The 19,638-nt window shown below is 40.7% G+C and overlaps 1 protein-coding gene across 1 annotated transcript; it reads right to left on the bottom strand.

Moving 5' to 3' along the window:
- Window positions 1-1,019: 1,019 nt before the first annotated feature.
- TMEM170B (transmembrane protein 170B) lies at window positions 1,020-19,413 on the bottom strand. Its single transcript, XM_060244225.1, has 3 exons — window positions 19,152-19,413; window positions 10,112-10,282; window positions 1,020-5,174 (listed from the first exon to the last, which is right to left on the bottom strand). The coding sequence occupies exons 1-3, from the start codon at window positions 19,411-19,413 to the stop codon at window positions 5,044-5,046; spliced, it is 564 nt and encodes a 187-aa protein (XP_060100208.1). The 3' UTR covers window positions 1,020-5,043.
- Between the last annotated feature and the right edge of the window lie 225 nt (window positions 19,414-19,638).

Below are 19,638 nucleotides of genomic sequence, written 5' to 3'. Positions count from 1 at the left end.
CCAGAAAGCAGGTAATAAATACATTTTTATATCATCTGCCTGATTTTCAAAGTTAGTGGGGGGAATGAAATCTATATAGATAATTGGGAGCTTTCAAGTCTCTTCTCTGGGCTTTTTGGATAAGCCACTGAGCCTTGCTGCACTTTATGTTCAAACAGTGGGTCCTTCATTATTGAATCACAAATCAACAGCTTACTGTATAAACCACAGTATCTCCATATCACCCCAAAAATTTATTTTTGAATGGCTGTGTTTGTGCAGAATCAGTTTCCAATCTCTAAATTAAGCCACTGCATACATTTAGTGTGTTACATGGAGGCAGGCACCATGGTGAGGCATTTAAAATTGCCTCCATGCGACAGCCTCACAGGCTGTTACTTCAAAGCAATTTCCCATGATTACTCTGCACTTGACAAACTTTAGGCATATAGAATGGTGCATCTTTCTCTTTTCATTCATGGAAAGACTGTGATGCTGCCAAAATGAACACATGACTTCAGGGATCTGAAAACAGGTGTTCATAAGAAACAGGTAACTGTTTCTAGAGTTACACAAAGACCAGTTTGAGAATGACTGCTCTGCAGGGCCTTGCTAATTTAGAAAATATGATGGTTTACATAGTTGGGGTTTTTTTTTGGGGGGGGGGGATCAGTTTGGATGTCTTACTTTTGGTCCAAAGCCCAACCACAGGGGAAAAAAGTTTGAGAGGTACAAACCAGTCACATGAAAGATGACGTGGCACTGGAGCTTTTCAGATTTCTTTCACCCCAACTTTGATCACAAACATGAGGAGGCTTGAAGCAGCACTATACAATAAACACGTGCAAAAATGTGATTCAGGGCCCCAATTTCTCTCTTTTATCATTTTGTGCAATTATGCAAAACTTTGGATTATGGCATGCACAAAAGAAACAAATTGACAAAACATTATGTTTAAATACGTTGGGGGCAAAGAGACTATGTAAATGGAGTTATCCATGAAAAGGGGTAATACATTTCAAATAAATTTCAAACATAACTAATTTTAAAAATCAGTTTAATCATACCAAATGCAGACTGCTTGGTATTACTACAATACAACAAAAATATGCAAGCTTCAAGTAGAAAGAAGTTCATCATACTAAAACAAAATATAGCAAAGTGCAAAACTGACGAGGAAACACTACTGCTTTCCTCGGATTTACTAAAGAAAAAATATATTTAGGCTGTTATATTACACATAAATACAATGCATACTAACCACCTCTTTGGTCCATGTGTTCATAAATGAAAGTCAAGTATATACTATATGTAGCTCTGTAAAATGAAATAAAAATGCCTAGATCTTCATTACTAAGCATCATAGAGTTTTTTCCCTTGAAGCCTAAGGTTTTTTAAAAAGAAAAACAAAGATTATCTAGAAGAGTTCATCTCAAATAGCATGAGATTTTGATCTGTCTTGACATATTTCTGGCAATTCAGTTAGTGGTCAGACACTAGTACTGCATATATCTTATACTGGATTCTTTTAAAGTTAAGACAACCTCTTCTTCTTCTCTTGAGGAATTTGTTTACTTATTTTCTCAGACCACATTTCTTAAAGATTAGTATACTAATCTCCATTTCTTTTAGCAGCTAAAGGTATTATTTTAATGCCATTCATACAATCAACATTCTACCCAAACACAAAAAACACCACTATAACCTTGAAGAAACAAGACTAATATTGTGAAAGTAACCACTTTGGGCATATGAAGAATTGCCAATCAGTACTACCCTCTAAGACTGAATAAAGAAGAATATTGCTATTAGGAACACATTACCCTAGAGACTTCGTTCCTGTTGGATTGCAGAAATCAGTTTTAAAAATCAATGAATAATACAAATATGATGTATCCCATTCAAAGACTTAAGGCCAGAGACTTCTTCAATACTGGTGCCTATTTTCTTAAACATACACTTTAATATCATTAAAGAACAATGTCTGTAATAGAAACTTTCCTTACCATCTTTTATAGAAAGTGAGAAGCAATCATATACATTGATTTATCCTAAAAGTATCTCATGTAGTTAAATGTTACCTGACATGATCTGTAATAGTTTCCTTTTGTTGCAGTTTCACTAAGTTCATGTGGAAGGACACTGCTAAGAATCTGTTGTACTGCTGGTACCAAATAAATATACTGCAATATTTCAAAACAAAACATATAGTTTGACTATAAATTATTCCCAGCCTAGCCTTAATACTGATGGGGTTTCTTTTACATGAAAACCATTAGAGCTTTGCCAGGCACTCATAACTAACATAGGAAGTATGTGACTGACTCTCAGACATAAGAACACATTTCTATTTATAGCCATAAAAGTCAACAGAAATTTACACAGCTTTCTTCTTTCTGGGGCCTGAGATGTGCTCAACTTTTGTAGCATTATTAAAGTACTACTTAACACTAGACAAAAAAAACCCACTTCACACATAACATTCACAACAGTGTTGCAAACAGCGCGTTCTGATGCTGACTAAAATATGTAAAGCAAGATACTATTTTCTATAAAGCCCTGAAGATATACAGGGTATAATATTTTTGCCAAGTAAGAATTAAGAAAAACCTTTCTGCATGACTTGAACTGGTAGCACTAGAATGAATATGCCAATTTTTCTGTTTTCACGTGAACATACCACTACCACGTGGTCCAACAGTGAGTCTAACAACAGGGGGCAGAACAGCTATCAGTAGATAGTGAGCTAGAAAACTCCTAATATATACTCAAGGCACTAAAAATTAAATATCACTTCATACTACTGTATGTTTATTTATAATGTACCTTGGTATTTACAAAAAGTACCTGATACAAAGATAATGAAATATGTCGTTTGTTAAGTATCTCAATGTTAATCCAGTCCCCAAAGCCTTAAGGCCTTGACTCGGAGCCTTGGGTGAATACAGAGCTTCCATCAGTGGCTATGGCAGACAAAGCTCTGCAAGCTCACAGCAAAGCAGCTGCTCCTTTTATATGCCCACACAGACATGCAAGTCCTTACAGTGTGGAGGCCTATCCTTACAAAACAAGCATCAAGGAGAGATAAAAACTGCTTTCTTTTAAAAATGTTATCTCTACGTAAAGTAAGCAAAATAACCTCTAGTGGCAATTTCTGAGTATATGAATATAAACTGTGATGCTTATCACAATAATTAGAAAGGCTGTGGAACAAAGCACTGTGCTGTCAAGAGTATTATTGCTGCAAGTATGATTTCTTGTAGGCATTAACTTCTGCCATCATGCCAACTTGTGGCCGTGTCTCTAATTTCCATTCAGGTGTCTGAATAAGCAGAGTGTCTATTTTATTATAGGCTGGTTCATATAATGTCTCTTAGCAATGGAACATATGAAATGATGCCTCCCATCATTTCTATTAGCAGCCAGCAGGGAACTGCCGTTCTGCTGGCAAACAATAGAGGCAATGTTAGCTTACCCCCTCCTGCCGCCATTTCCCACATCTGCCTAGTTTAACCCAAGCTCCCAGCAAGATCCTTTGGTGCTGCCACACCTCTAGAAAAGAGAAGTCACAGCCAGAGCTAATGAGGTGCTGTTAAAAAGGTGGCTCAGTTTGTGGTAGGTGAGCAGCAACAGCTTGTAGGGATCTCTGGCAAATGATAAAGTCGACTTCCCAGCTTGTGCTGCTAGATTCAGGAAGCTTGCTCCTTTCTTCCAGATGATTACATGTGCCCCCACCTAAAGGGCAATATGTGAATCAGCCCAAAGATGTAATTCATTCATTCATTCTCTACATGCACATTTGTCTATCTAGGCATTGTTCTGTAATTTCTCTCAATTCATTTTTAACATTTTATATCAAAGACATCACATTCACACCACCACTGCCTTTGTTAAAAGAGCAACATACAGAACACACCTACAGGAAACTAAGGTTGTGAAAACTCCAAAGTTTTTTTTAACTGTTGGGGAAAAGCGGCAAGATTGTATCCTTTTTGATACCAACAATTTATTAGTTGTTATTTTGTTCTGAATTCTGGTATGATCACATTAACTTTCACTCCTTTTGAGTTTTCTCAAGTATCCCTCTGGAAGTTTAAACTGGGCCATGCAGTAAACCTGTTTTCCAGCTCCTACTGACCAAAATATCTTTTTAGCAAGAACAATGGAACTGGTTTCTGGAAAGAAAAACAGCAACTATATTTAGAAAGTCACAGAAGACTTTGGACAGTTTTTTGGGGAGAGGGGAGGAGAGAATCAAGTTTAAGGATAATGTAGGTTTCATTTTGAAAGCTGCAGTTAATTCATACAGCTGGTGTGTCAATCTATGATGAGACTTTGAGATATATCATAAATTGACAAAAAATCAAGAGCATGTAAGCAGATTACTGAAGAGTTCTGTTCTAGTGATCTATTTGCCCTTCATAAAGATTTCCTATACTAGGGTCAATCACATTCAAGTTCTTGCAAGAGTTTTGCTTCAGCCATTGGATCTCAGCAATGCTCACACACATATTCAAAACTCAAGTTCATTTTCATAGTTCAACATTCTGAACTGAGTGGGATTCAGTTAATATATCAAAAAAGCAAATACCTTGCTAGTGAACCTGAATTCTTTTGAATTAAGTTTGCAGCACTCAATTAATACACATTTAAATTGTCACATTATCTTTTTTATATAAAATCAGCTTCACATTTGGCACATGTATCCATTCTTCAGAAATGCCCCTGTATTTTCTTTCAATACTGTTAAGAACAATGATCGCATCACCTACCATTAGCCTGATTAGCAGCTTCACAAGGTGCTTTTATCACGCAGCTTCACCTAAACTGAACACACCTTGCCTGTGACAGAGGCACATTAGGTGCAGTGCAGTAGTGAGTCATTTTTGGACTCTAAAGGAAGTCCTTTCCAAAGGGGTGGGACCTCTAGCTTTGCAGGTCACATGCCGAGTGTTTCCCCTTGCAATTCATCAGCAATTCAAACCCATCAGTCTCTGAAAGCACTTCTGGGAAACTTCTCCACAGACTGTTTTCCTTCGTATAAACTAAGTTTTCACAGAAGATTCAAAGGGTAGCAAGAATCCTTGAAAAGGAAATAATCAGTGTCAGTACTGTCTGCCCAACTCCAAACACCAGTGCTTCTAAGGGTGCCATGCTTTTCCCAGCTACTCTGTAAATTCCAGCTACAGCTGCACCTAAAAAGTCACAAAAGAAAAAAGTGAAATTGTTACAATAATTCTTTCTTCAAAAGTCATTACACGATCCATATTACTAAATAACAGTTTTACTCTCATAGTGAAAACAACCATGTGCCTGCCTTCTTTAAAGCTGGCATAATGGGGTGGATTTAAAGGTGCTCCTTCTACTTCTGTAATATTACAGGTCAAAGAATACTGTTTCTGTTTTTGAAGGCAGGAGGAAGGGGGTGCAACTTTTGCATATCCCCCCACAAGATGTCCCCATGCTTTTATGAAGCTCTCCTGATCCAAGAAGCAGAACCTCAGGGGCTCAGAGGTCTGTAGTATGAGGGTGTAGTAGGGAGGACCCATTCCGCAAATATTGCTCTAGTCATGATATTTTCAATACAACATAGTATAATTTTTGTTTCAAAAATGCACTTCATTAAACTGTGAAAAGGTGTCTAGTGTGCTTGTGCACATTCTGGACGTGAACTGCTCAAAGCTAAGGACTGTGTTATGCCATTGTGATTTCAACTGCTGAGTTACATACATGCTTACTTCTCTCCTATTGGTATCAACATAACTTCAGTGCTTGTCTACTGTAAGATTATATCATAAGAGCTTATAACTGGTTGGCTTTTCCATCTTTCTGCCTTATACACAGGATTTAAGCAGTAATACTGATTTCTAAGAGACCACATTTGCATAATCCAAACAACGTTAAGCACTTCTAAATTCCAAGGATGACATATTATTAGATGCCATCAATTGGGTTACAATGCTATTGCTACATATGACTTTAAAAAGGTCAAGCACCAGTTGTTTCCAACTCTGGGGTGACGCTGCTTTCATGTTTTCACGGCAGACTTTTTACGGGGTGGTTTGCCATTGCCTTCCCCAGTCATCTAAACTTTCCCCCCAGCAAACTGGGTACTCATTTTACTGACCTCAGAAGGATGGAAGGCTGAGTCAACCTGAGCCCGCTACCTGAAACCAGCTTCCGCTGGGATCAAACTCAGGTCGTGAGCAGAGAGTTCAGACTGCAGTACTGCAGCTTTATCACTCTGTGCCATGGGGCTCTACATATGACTTAGAGCTGCTAAATATACTCAGTGAGACTGGGTGTGGAAGACAACATATTTTACAAAGGAAAGATGTAGGAAGAAATAGTGTAAAGACAGTGACACTAGAATGGCAATTGCTCTTTACATAGTGGACCACCAGTTACCTCCAAGGTATCAGAATGACAGCAATGTGACTCCAGCCCATACTGCACTGGCACTGTAATGCAAGAACCCTGAAATTGCTTGCAAGGAGTTTTATGAAACAGCTAATTCTCATGCCCAACCCTGAATTGGCCTGGGAATAAGCCACACTGCAGCAGTATCCATTTTCCTGAGTGCTTTGCCATCAGTCATGTCTGTGAAATTCCCTTTCCTTTGGATTTTTCTAACCACTACTCCTTCAGTGAAAGAAGGTATTACATATGTTAAATTATAAGTCAGAATGTAAAGATGATCCTGAACTGAAACAAAGGATTTCAGCATAGGAATAAGCTTTTAAAGGGTTCCTAAGGTTCAGTATTTGGAAGTAATTAGATAGCAGGGAGTTGCAGAATGACTGACCTCAGAGACTATAATGCACAAGCAGTTACTGAAAAAGTCTATGTCTTACAAAGAAATACAAAAGTGCAATGCAGCTTAGGGATTTCCATACACGTTGCACACTAAACGTTTGTGGGGTTTTCATGCTCACTTACCAACACTGTACCATGGCACCAAAATACAAAACAAAACAGCAACAGATGCAGTTTCATTAAGCATATTATCCAAAATGGCCAAAAAAACCCACCAGTATTTCATACATATACTTGCATTACAGTAGGGAATATAACACACAAAAGAATCAGCAGTATTTGGCATGTTAAATAAATCAAATTAAATGGCTTTTAGTTATTTATCATGTGGAAAATTTTACATTTATTTAAGAAAGCAGTCATGTGCTCCCCCCCGCCCCCGAAGCTACTGTAGTTGCAAAAAATCAAGTGTTCTCACTATCACTAACTTTTTGCCTCAAACAAAACTTGACACAATCTAAGCTGACTCCTTCCAAGGCGGAAGTTCTATGGCTTGGTCAGGGGGATGCTGATGTGGAGCCTCAACTCCCTACTCTGGACAAAATGCCACTGAAGCTGGCATCAGCTGCCAAAAGTATGGGGATCATCCTGGATGCCTCATTGACAATGGAGGTCCAGGTTTCCAATGCTGCCAAGCCGGTGTTTTACCAACTATGCCAAGTCAGGCAGCTGGCCTCTTACCTGTACCGATCTTGTACTGATCTAGGAACTGTAATCCAAGCAACAGTCACCTACAGGCTGGACTACTCTACATGAGCCTACCCTTGAGGGGTCCCCATAAGGACCCAGGAACTCCAGCTGTTACAGAACCTCACACATATCTCGCATCTCTCTAGTGCTGCAGGAGCTGCACTGGCTTCCAGGGAAGTACCAGATTAGGTTCAAGGTGTTGGTATTAACCTTTAAGGCATTGAACGGACAGGGACCCATGTACCTTTGGGACTGCTTCTCCTGGTATACCCCCCTACCAACAGAGCCTTGCACTCCAGTGACTAACATCTACTGGTGGTCCCCAACCCAAAAGACACCTGGCTGTCCTCGACCAGGGTCAGGGCCTTTTCTGCCCTCACACCAACCTGATGAATGTCTATTATCCACTACTTATTGATCTTTATATACTCTGAAAACATTCCATTAACAATTTAGAATTGGCACTACATTTCAGCTGTGTGTTGGACCAGTCATACAAACTACTTTAGCTAAAAAAGGATCAACTTTGTTTAATTTTTCTAAAGCTCAAGTGCAATGCAACATTTAGTATGAGAGACAGAGCCATGCAGCTTTGCCCTGCCGGCAAATACTCAGTTACATCCTACTAATCCCACTGATGTCAACTGATTTAGAGGGGTGTAACTCTGTTTAGAGTTGTACTATCAGAAATCCATCGTAAAAAAATGAGGCCCACAGATATTCCATTCCGGGTCTTGCTGGCTCTCAGGAAAATTCACAAAGGCCTATCAAATCCTGCCCTCTGTTGCAAGAGCTGAATCAGCAGTCCCACTCAAGGATAGAGAGGAAATATGCTTGCAGCAGCACCAACAGTTGTTCCTATGCAGAACTACTGTTCAGTTATATTGTAAATGTTACATTGTAAATGGTGCTTCCTCTTAAGAGGCTATATAGAAACACTGAAGTTTTTATTACTTAACACACTATATGCTTTCTAGATCTGGAATAGCCATTACAAAACAAGCTCAGTATCCAAACACTTAAACTCCAAGCCTGAAATAAGGCAAATGGGAAGCCTCTACAACCACTGCTATTTATATCAGGCTTACAATAGTGCTGAAGTGAACCCTGCTGGCCTACACAATTCCTCTTTTTGACAATGAGATTTACCTTGCAATTCCTTTCTTTTAATTCACCAACATTACCCTTCAGAGCAGCTTTATAGAAGAGTACAAAAATACTTAATCAGCCCACCAATATCCCCTCTAAGCTGTGGGGGTGTTGTGAGCAAAAATTCTACTTTGTGAGCTACTGGCATTAAAGTTGCGAGCTACTGCATACATTCAATTGATCTGGAGCCATTTTTATTGAGCTAAGACAAAAATGTGTGTTGGAGGCTAAAAAACTGTGAGCTAGCTCACACTAACTCAGCTTCGAGGGAACACTGCAGCCCACCTATTAGTACTTTTTAGACAAGATAGTGTACAGTGATCTCGATAAGACGTTTGTCCAAAGAAACTGTTGCTGTCCTGGGAAAGCAGGTAGTTGCAAGACTGACTCACAGCCCAAGAATACAGCAAAATATATATTAATAGAAAGCTGGGGTGCGGGGGGGGGGGAGAGAAATTAAGTATTTCCTACCACTAGATTCTTCTTTCTTTCTAAAGCTAACAGAAACATTATGGCTTAATTCAGACATCATGTTACTATGCTCATGTGCTTCCCTCGCTTCTTAAGGTTTAGGAAGCCTTGAGTCAAAGTTCAGCCCATTATAATGCCTGAATGATGCCACTTGGCTGAACTGGAATGAGTTTCCTTTCTAAAAACCATGATTATAAAAATCAGTTTAATATCTTGTAAGAATCTGGCTTGTTGAGAAGAAACAGAGTTCCATGCTGACACGTCTCCACATTGGCACTGTCTGCATTCAGAGGTCATCACAAACTTGAATTTAAGGTTTCCCAAACCAATTGATCTCTGCATGGAAGGGGAGCAAGGAGCACAGTAACAAACTAAAGCTGCATCCATCATAGACACTCTGTTTTTCATGACATATGAATGAATCCCTTCTGAAAACTGTCTCTGGTCAAACTACATGTTATGATGTTTTAACATGTTGACTCAGACAAAAATAATAGTCAACTGCAAGGGAACTCATTTCCCAAACACTTTGGCCATGATTTATATAGGAACTGCAATGCAGGAGGGAGAAGGGGTTTCAGTTTCCACTACCATGCTGTTTTTACAACCCAAATGGTCCAGGAAGGCTGCACATGTAGCCCATCAGTACACATGATGCCCCAGCCCAACGGATCAAGTAATGGCCCCAGGAAACGTATTAGGGCAGGAAAGGAGCTGAACCCCCTTCTTCCTCTGCACCAACATTCCAAGCTGAACCACATTTGGAAAGTGAGTCCTACACAATTAATGTGTGACTGTCTGAGTGAGGTCAGGGGGATCCAAACACAACATACTAAAAATTGTAACGTGTTTTGGACCTTATTCTCTGCCAACAAACAGCCCCCTAACTATAAGCCTCCAAAAACTTAGTATTAAGAACAATAAAAGCAGCACACGAACAGTGCCCAGCATAGTTAATAATGACCTTCAAACACAGTCATGAATGTATTAAAAATTTAAGACTTACTGGTTATCATAGCTCCAGTTACAGAACCCAGAAATCCAATGCTGACCACAATGACAGAGATTACTCTCCCTTGCCTATGCCTCTGCAGCATCACAAACATTAAAACTCCTGCAGCACTGTGGACAAAGAGAGAGGAGAAGAGAGCCCATAGGAAAACCCAGTACCACATTTCTGGAAAGAAAAGAAAAGGGGAAAAAAAGACAGTCATATAGTAGATTAGCACTTTTGAAGAATTTTTTTCTTGATCAAAACAAAGAAAAAATACTGGCATTGTTTAAAGAACAATCAAATGAAGAAGGCATGCACAGATATAGCACTTTAAAAATATTCCTTCTATTGTCCTATCCACTATTAGTAGAAATTCTATACACAATTCATGGTCACCATACTAGCAAAACCACTAACGTAACAAGAACTGTTATTTTTTTGAGAGTTAGTTTGGTGCAGTGGTTAAGTGCGCAGACTCTTATCTGGGAGAACCAGGTTTGATTCCCCACTCCTCCACTTGCAGCTGCTGGAATGGCCTTGGGTCTGCCACAAGTTCTCTCTGAGCTGTTCTGCTCAAGAGCAGTTCTGAGAGAGCTCTCTCAGCCCCACCTACCTCACAGGGTGCTTGTTGTGGGGAGGGGAAGGGAAAAAGGAGATTTGTAAGCCACTCTCTCCTCTGGTTAGCAAAGGGTGGGGTATAAATCCAATCTCTTATCTGATCTATATTATGCTTACAATAAATTATGAACCATTTTTGAAAGATTTCCAAAACAAATGGTTGGAGGGAGCAATATATAAGATACTAATTACTTTTCATTTTCCTGGCAGTTTTAGCTTCTCCAAAATCAGCATATCATCACTACAAAAGGAATTTATTCTAGAAAAGCACACAAATGTTTTAATCTGAATACAATGCATTTGAATGTTGCATATGTGAAAGTGGAAGAGAACAGAATATGGGACTTATTGTGATTGTTCCTCCAATTTAGAGATACATAATAGGTGATTTGTCTCCTTGAGTGATACGTGATTTGTCCCACTGGAAGAGGGACAAATTTGCCGTCTCTCCCCACACGTTCCCCAGAGAGTACTGAAGTCTGGGACTCAAAATCTTCTCACCATTTCCGGGCCCAAGGAAGTGCGTCTCAAAACAACGGCCCCTATGTGGTGGAACCAGCTACCGGAAGAGGTGAGGGCCCTGCGGGATCTTACTCAGTTCCGCAGGGCCTGTAAGACAACCCTCTTCCGGTTAGCCTACGCCTGACTAGACAAATGTAGCTTTCTAGATCTTAGATTTTAGTGATTATACTGTACAGTTTTAATGTAAAATGTAAAATTTTAAGGTTTTTTAGGTTTTAAATGTTTGAATTTAAATGTATTAATTTGTTCCGATTTTATTGTTTTATTGTTTGTTGTAAGCCGCCCTGAGCCACTTGTGGGAAGGGCGGGATATAAGTTACGGAATAAATAAATGAATAAATAAGAGGAGTCAGGGGAAAAGCACCACTACCTATGACCGCCAATAGGAAGGACTCTCCTGCTCCTTCAGCAGTTCCAATACTTTCAGAGCAGAGTCTGTAGCTAACCCCCAACACAAAAGAACTCACAGGAAAAACTGGAACAAACTGAACCATGTCCTAAAGATGTAAAAGTTCACTTTTGAAAAAGTAAACACACACACAAAGCAGAAATTTTGGGGAAAACTGAAATATATTTAATACTTTCAAACTTAAACTTTCAAACCCTTTCAAACCTAAACTTATTTTACTGATTTTGTAACATAAAATGCATCATTTGTAAGTTGGCATACAAAATTGTTCTGACATACTTATAGAGTTTAAAAATATATAAAATATCTTCATTTTCTGTATGAAAAATTGTTAAGTGTACCCAGTACTTGAGAAAGAGTTGCAAACTATGAACTGAACCACATTTTCCTGGTTTGTGCTCATCCCTCGTATCTATCACTTTTATTTGTTTGATGTCACCTTTCTTTTTCATTTGCCCTTTTGCCAATGTTATTTAAAAATATACTCCTGAAACTCAAAGCACAGTTTCTTTTCTGACATCCAAAGCATGAACATCACCCAGCATCAGAGTTTAACTACTGCAGCTGCTGAAATGGCCTTGGGTTAGCCATAGCTTCGCAGGAGTTGTCCTTGAAAGGGCAGCTGCTGCGAGAGCACTCTCAGTCCCACCCACCTCACAGGGTGTCTGTTGTGGGGGGAGAAGATATAGGCAATTGTAAGCCGCTCTGAGTCTCTGATTCAGAGAGAAGGGCGGGGTATAAATCTGCAGTCTTCTTCTAGATATACGGTACATCCACTGGTTATTAACAAGGTGCTATTTGAACCTCAGTACTTGAACTCGAAGGATATGTATGTAAATTTTACTTCACCTCGAGCTAAATGAGAAATCACATGATGCTAGATATCACAGTTATTTACAAGCTAATTTTGTTCAACCTGACAACATAACTGATTATGTACATTAACAGTTCAGCTTGAATACAATTGCTACACACAAATGCACACACACGTGATTTCTGTCCATGTAGATTTTTTGGATCAACAAGTATCAATATAAGAAACCTAAAAGGGCTGAGGTGTGGAAATCAAAACTTATAATGGAGGAAAATCATTCCGGTAAAATGTCTGCGCTTTGCTGTACAGGAAAAGAACTGGAGGGAAGAAATCTTTTCAATAGAAGGCTTAGACTGATGGCAGGGTTTTTACACTGGATTAATTTTTACACTGGACTGATTGATACAACTGGGCTATGATGATGAGTTTTCATCATTTTCTCAGCTGAGGTCTAAATATGACTTGTCAACTTCTGTTGAATGGCAATATTTACAATTGCAACATCTGTTGGTATCTAAATATGGCACTGTAGCATTAAGTGTTTTGGCTATTGGAAGCTTTAATTGAATCAACACAGGAAATGAATATTTGTCTATACAATATTTGTCCATAAATATTTGATGTTGATTAATAAGTACGATATGTACAGTCTCAGGAATGAATGGAATAAGGAACTAGATCACCCTATTTTGCCACAACAATGTGAGATGGCATTGAAGTTTATACTTGCTCTCTCTATGGATCTTCAATTGTGACTTATTCAGCATAAAAATTATGTCTAGGGTATACTGGAGCCCACAATGATTCTTCAGCAAAGGGCTGAGTAAAATGTCTAACTGTTGGTATGCAGCCACAGGACAGAAATAATCAGTCTTTGCGTAAAATGCCCAAAGTACCTGTAAGATTTTAGGGCATTTCAGTTATTGCAGTCCAGACGCCTGCTACAGTGGCAGTCAGGGGACTTTGTTTCCCTTCCTCATTGGAGAGTTTATGCTCATTTTTGATGGCTGCTTTGTGTGGCAAGAGAACTCTGCTCCATTGCTAGTTTTGTGCAAGATGTAAATCAAGCTGCAGGGAAAGGCACAGTCTTTTTTACCAGACTCTTCCTCTGGCCTCTTTCTATGGACTCTGTACTGAGACTTTGTTTCCAGCTGCATTCTACAGAATATGAGCTTTGAGAGTGTGCTTTTTATAATGCATGTAGGAGCGTTTTAATAAAATTCTTGTCAGGAAAAAAAGATCCATGTTTACTAGCTTGTGGACGGGGTGCACTTTGAGCATATACAGTCATTCAGTTTTTTCCAATCAGTAATTTCTCTCATAGTAATCTCATATGAATAACTGATATTACTTATATCAATTTTGTATTGATGATTGATTTTTGAGAATGCTTATGTTCTTTTAAACTATCTGTTCTTGGAGGCTAACCGATGGTGAATAAAAATAGATTCTCCATGCCCTTACTACAGCTAAAAGACTCACAAGATTGGAGAGATAAATTCCCATCTCAGGTAACCAATGGACGGAGAACCTTGTAACTCCATCAATATTTAACACATGGTATAGATAACAATTGTGTATGGACTAATTTTTAGATATTTGGAAACCTTTTATAGAAACTTATGTATAGATCTGCCATTACTGTTGTTATATTTTTGTCTCTACTTCCTGTATACTTTTTTCTTTTTCATTCTTTTCAGCTGCTGAATTTTGAGTTTTTCCTTGGTGTTCCTTTTTCTGGCCTACATCAAGGCCTTTGAATGTATGGCCAGTGAATCAGCTTGGCCCAAAACTCAGAGGGCCACCATTTGGGGGCCTTATTTGACTGAGATATCTTTGTTGATATATCACTTGTTAAATAAGATGCTGTGGACTATCCTGACCTGGATAGCCCAGGCAAGCCTGATTGCATTAGATCTTGGAAGCTAAACAGGGCCAACCCTGAAAGAGTTTGGATAGGAGACTTCCAAAGAATACCAGAGTCATGAGGCCAAGCCAGACTATCAAGCCACTTCTCTGAATGTCCTCTGGACCCCAGAGGGAGTTGCCAGAGGTTGCCATGAGTTCCAGGCACAGATGCACAAACACACACAAGCAAAATTACAAAGAAAAAATGTTGTGGAATATGAGCAGCTGAAGAAGGCCCTGCTCCAGAAGTTTCATTTATGCCCAGACACCTACAGACAGAGGTTCTGCAACTATGTGAGAGCAAAAGGTGAGAGACTATTTGAGACAGCATATGCCCTGGAGGAACTGGCCTGCAAACAGCTGGTGCCTAAAAGAGCTCAGTGGGAGGAAGTTATGCAGAAGGCAGTGTTAAGTAGTTTCTCTATGTAATACCAGTCAAGAGCCAAGCTTGGGCTATGAGATGACAACCAGAGAAACTGGCAAAATTGATGGATAGTTATTCCATGGACAGTGTCTTTTTCATTCTATTGATGGACAGTGTCCACCACTGCAGCTGAGGCTGCAGTGGTGGACACAGAAAAAGTAATGCCTGAAGTCTAGGGTGAAGGAAGAATCCAGCTGGGGTGATGAGGGGATCAGCCCCCTGAACATAAGGAGACCTGGGCTCACAGTCTGGATGTGCCAAGTTCAGGGAACAAATGGGAAGGGAGAGAAGAAAGAGTGTTTTTTATATTCCGCTTTCCTCTATTCTAAGGAGTCTCAAAGACAGCAGTGCCACCAATGTGGTTATTGGGACGGAGCATGCTGCTGGGGTTCTGCCCTATTGAGCAGGTTGTACAAGAAGGCAGCAAGGAGGCTGTGGGCCCTGCAGAGACAAAGGGCTCCATATCTCCAGGGGCTAAAGTGGAGGGCAAAGGACCCTGTTGCTCCTGTGGCCAAGTGAGCCATTATTAAACAGACTGCCCATTTATGGAATAATATTACAACTTTGTAGTTAAATTGTCTTTGAAAACAACCTATGGCCTAGATAAGCCCCTACTGATAGTGTACAACTATATGGGGAAATAATGCAAAATCTGCTTGATCTCAACAGTTGACTGACAATCACACTTGCAGAAATTGTATCCCTGGGGTGACCCAGAGATAACTCCCAAACTGTTAGGTGCGCCAACAGAGGATTGACCAAGCATGAGGGTAGTATAGGTGGGACCCTGTACCTCCACAGTTACATGACACATGCCAGATATATTAATGCCCATCCTGATCGAGTGGGATGTCCCAAAGAAGAGGCACCTGTTACTACAAGATGTGCTTTAAGATGAAATACTGCTGCTTGCTTGTTGTTGAGTCCAAGTGAAGGTGCTTCAGGAGCCACCACAGCCAATTATGTGAGTGACAATTCCTACCCAGTGGCAGGAATCTTGAAGAGGCTACAAGATCCTGTGAGGCAACTAACAGAGGACCCCGCACTGGATAGGGTAAGAACATACATTGCAATAGAGAATGGAACAGTGGTGCTATCTCATTTAGCACAGCAATGGTCATCCATTGAGAGGAAGGTAGGGTAGTGTGGAGGGTCACTTGCCTAAAGGGATGATCTTCAGAAGAAGTAGGGCAGTTGGTGGTATCAGCCCAGGAGCAGGAACAGGTCCTGAAGGAGGTCTATGATAGAGACTTTGAGCCCACCATGAGCAAAGATATGGCAATCAACTACTCATTCTGTCCCAAATGCCAATGTGACAAGACCCAGTGGCGAAGGCACTATTACAGTCCCTGCCCATAATCATACCCTTTCTGACACGTTGGGATCAATTTGTACTGGGGGCTACTTGCTTCTATCAACTTAATTATATTGCTACTTTTGATTCTACATGGGACTTCCTCTTACTGTATTTTTGCACCTTGGTATTTTAATTTTGTGTATGCCACCATGAATACCTTGATAGAAGCAGAGGATATAAATATGTATAAATACGTTTTTTAAACCCTCCCAAGTGCCATGGCTCTAACCCATTTTGGCTGCTCACTTCCTCTATGCTTTTTAGAGCCAAAAATAAGACATTCCCATCATCGAACATCACATGTATTCAATCAATTACATTAGCATATGAATAGAATAGTTATGAAGAACGCTCATGCTGCTATAAACACAGTTTCAGATTAAGCACTCCCACTGTGCCCCACTCCCACTGTGCACAACTCAACACAGTGCCTGCTACCTCAAGTTTTTATAAGTACTTTCATTTTAACACAAGTTTATTTTTTAAAAGTTTGCTTCTTAAGAACATAAGAGAAGCCATGTTGGATCAGGCCAATGGCCCATCCAGTCCAACTCTCTCACAGTGGCCAAAAAACCAGGTGCCATCAGGAGGTCCATCAGTGGGGCCAGGACACTAGAAGCCCTCCCACTGTGCCCCCCCCCAAGCACCAAGAATACATCACTGCCCCAGACAGAGTTCCAACAATACGCTGTGGCTAATAGCCACTGATGGACATCTGCTCCATATGTTTATCCAATTCCCTCTTGAAGCTGGCTATACTGGCAGCCATCACCACCTCATGTGGCAGTGCATTCCATGTGTTAATCACCCTTTGGCTGAAGAAGTACTTCCTTTTATAAGTTTTAACCCAACTGCTCACCAATTTCAATAAATGTCCATAAGTTCTTGTATTGTGAGAAAGGGAGAAAAGTACTTCTTCCTCTACCTTCTTTATCCCATGCATAATCTTCTTGCTTATTAATAGGAGGGGGCACTTTATAGACAGCCAAGAAGCTTTCAATCAATTACTATTGTAGACCTATGCAGTAATGAACATGGCACAACAGAAGACAGAGCAACATTTCTGTTCTGTTCTTGTCCCTTGCAGCTACATGGCTGTACATAAGACAAGGCAACCTGTAACATCTAAAAGTCCTGCAACTTTTCATAGGCAGGGATCACATGTGTGAAAGAATCTCTGGAAAAGACAAACAACCTTTTCCCACAGTCTAAAAATGAACATGGAATGGTAACTGTTCCTGTGCAGTCTCATCCTTACCTGGTCAGCTAGGTGATCCTATCAAGAACATGGCATCCTGAAGAGAGAAAAAAAAAGTCCCATACCCACAGCTGCCCTGCCTACAACTAAGTCCTTTTCAACTTCCTTACTTGAACAGTCAGATCTCTCTCTTTTGACATCAAGTAACAGTTGACTTAAGGCAACCTTATGAGGTTTTTTCAAGGCAAGAGACATTCATTGGTAGTTTGCCACTGTCTTCCTCTGAGTCAATACCTTGGTATTCCCTTGGAGGGTCTCCCATCCAAATACTTGCCAGGGCTGACCCCACTCAGCTTCAGAGATCTACACTATCCAGGTCAGAGTCCCTAGAAGATGCATGTATGAACACATGAAGCTGTCTTATACTGAATCAGCCCTTCAGTCCATCAAAGTCAATATTGTCTACTCAGACTGGCAGTGGCTCTCCAGGGTCTCAAGCTAAGGTTTTTCACACCTATTTGCCTGGACCCTTCTTAGTTGGAGATGCTGGGGATTGAACCTGGGACCTTCTGCTTATTAAGCAGATGCTCTACCACTGAGTCACCGTCCCTCCCCAAGATCCTAAAACCCAACGCTGGGCGAGAATGCCTCTCTGCTTGTTGTCAACACACATCACCTTTGCCTATCCTTGTCCTCCGATGTCCCTCCAGCATGACAACCCACCCTGGATTTTGGGATTCAGCCCCACCCATCAACCCATGAAGACTGCTGCCTTAAACTTTAGCGGGTCTATCTAGATCCTTACCATTTAATTGCAGCGGCTGCCTGGCCCATTCAGCATGCAGAGCATGCACGACTTTCTTGTGGATCCAAGACCTCTGCCCTCCCCTCTTTCAAGCACAACAGAAAACCTCTCTCCGTGCAAAAATTACAAAGCAACTAGACCTGTATATGTCAACACTCTGTATTCAGTATCAAATTCAAAGTTCAATATAAATAATATATCCATGCGAATCATGGACATATTATTTATATTGAATTTTGAATCTGATACTGAATACAGTGTCAAAATTCAATATACATAATATATTCATACAAATCATGGACATATTATTTATATTGAATTTTGAATTTGATACTGAATACAGTGTCCGAATTCAATATAAATAATATATCCATGCAAATCATGAACATATTATTTACACTGGATTTTGAATTGGCACTGAATACAGTGTCAAAATTCAATATAAATAATATATCCATGCAAATCGTGAACATATTATTTACACTGGATTTTGAATTTGACACTGAATACAGTGTCCAAATTCAATATAAATAATATAACCTTGCAAATCATGGACATATTAATTACATTGAATTTTGAATTTGAAACTGAATACAGTGTCAAAATTCAATATAAATAACATATCCATGCAAATCATGAACATATTATTTACATTGGAGTTTGAATTTGACACTGAATACAGTGTCAAAATTCAATATAAATAATATAACCATGCAAATCATAAACATATTATTTACATTGGAGTTTGAATTTGACACTGAATACAGTGTCAAAATTCAATATAAATAATATAACCATGCAAATCATGAACATATTATTTGCATTGGATTTTGAATTTGACACTGAATACATAGTGTTGACATATCCTGGTCTAGTAGCTTTGCAATCTTTGCACGGAGAGAGGTTTTCCGTTGCGCTAGTAACAGTTCCTCTGCGGTCCCCGTAGCCCGTCACTCCCCCCTTCCAAGCCAAGCGCCCCCTCTTTCTGCCGCTTTACCCGTCAGGTGCCGGAGCGAGGTCCCGTGCGCCCACAGACTGAGCACCTGCTGGACCGACAGGTTGATCATGCTGCCGTCCCCCGCCTCCGCCTTCATCGCCGCGGCCTCGTGTCGGGCTCCGTCGCTGTCAGGCCGCTGGGCGGGGAGTCGCGTGTGACCGGGCCGCCGCTCCGGGCGCAGGGGAGGCCGAGGCCAGGGGCTGCTGCGGCGGGCCGAAGGGGCGAGGAGGCTGGGGTGGCTTCCCCGCGGCGGGGGAGACATTGAGGACGGCAGCGCGGCGGGCGAGGCGGCGGAGGCGGCACGGCGCTCGCTCTTCTCTTCTCGCCTCCCCCCCCGGCAGGCTCGGTGGGCGCCGGGGCCTTGCTCAGAGTGGGCGACCGCGGAGGTGGCGCCGGACGGAAGCGGGGAAAGGAGCCGGAGGCAAGCGCCAGGAGGAGGCGGCGACGGTGGCGGCGGCAGCAACGGCCATCCTCCTCCCCGCCGGCT

Source organism: Heteronotia binoei, chromosome 7, assembly GCF_032191835.1.
Source record: "Heteronotia binoei isolate CCM8104 ecotype False Entrance Well chromosome 7, APGP_CSIRO_Hbin_v1, whole genome shotgun sequence".
Lineage (NCBI taxonomy): Eukaryota > Metazoa > Chordata > Lepidosauria > Squamata > Gekkonidae > Heteronotia > Heteronotia binoei.
Note: the sequence above shows the minus strand (reverse complement) of the source record. Positions and strands in the feature narration are given on the sequence as shown.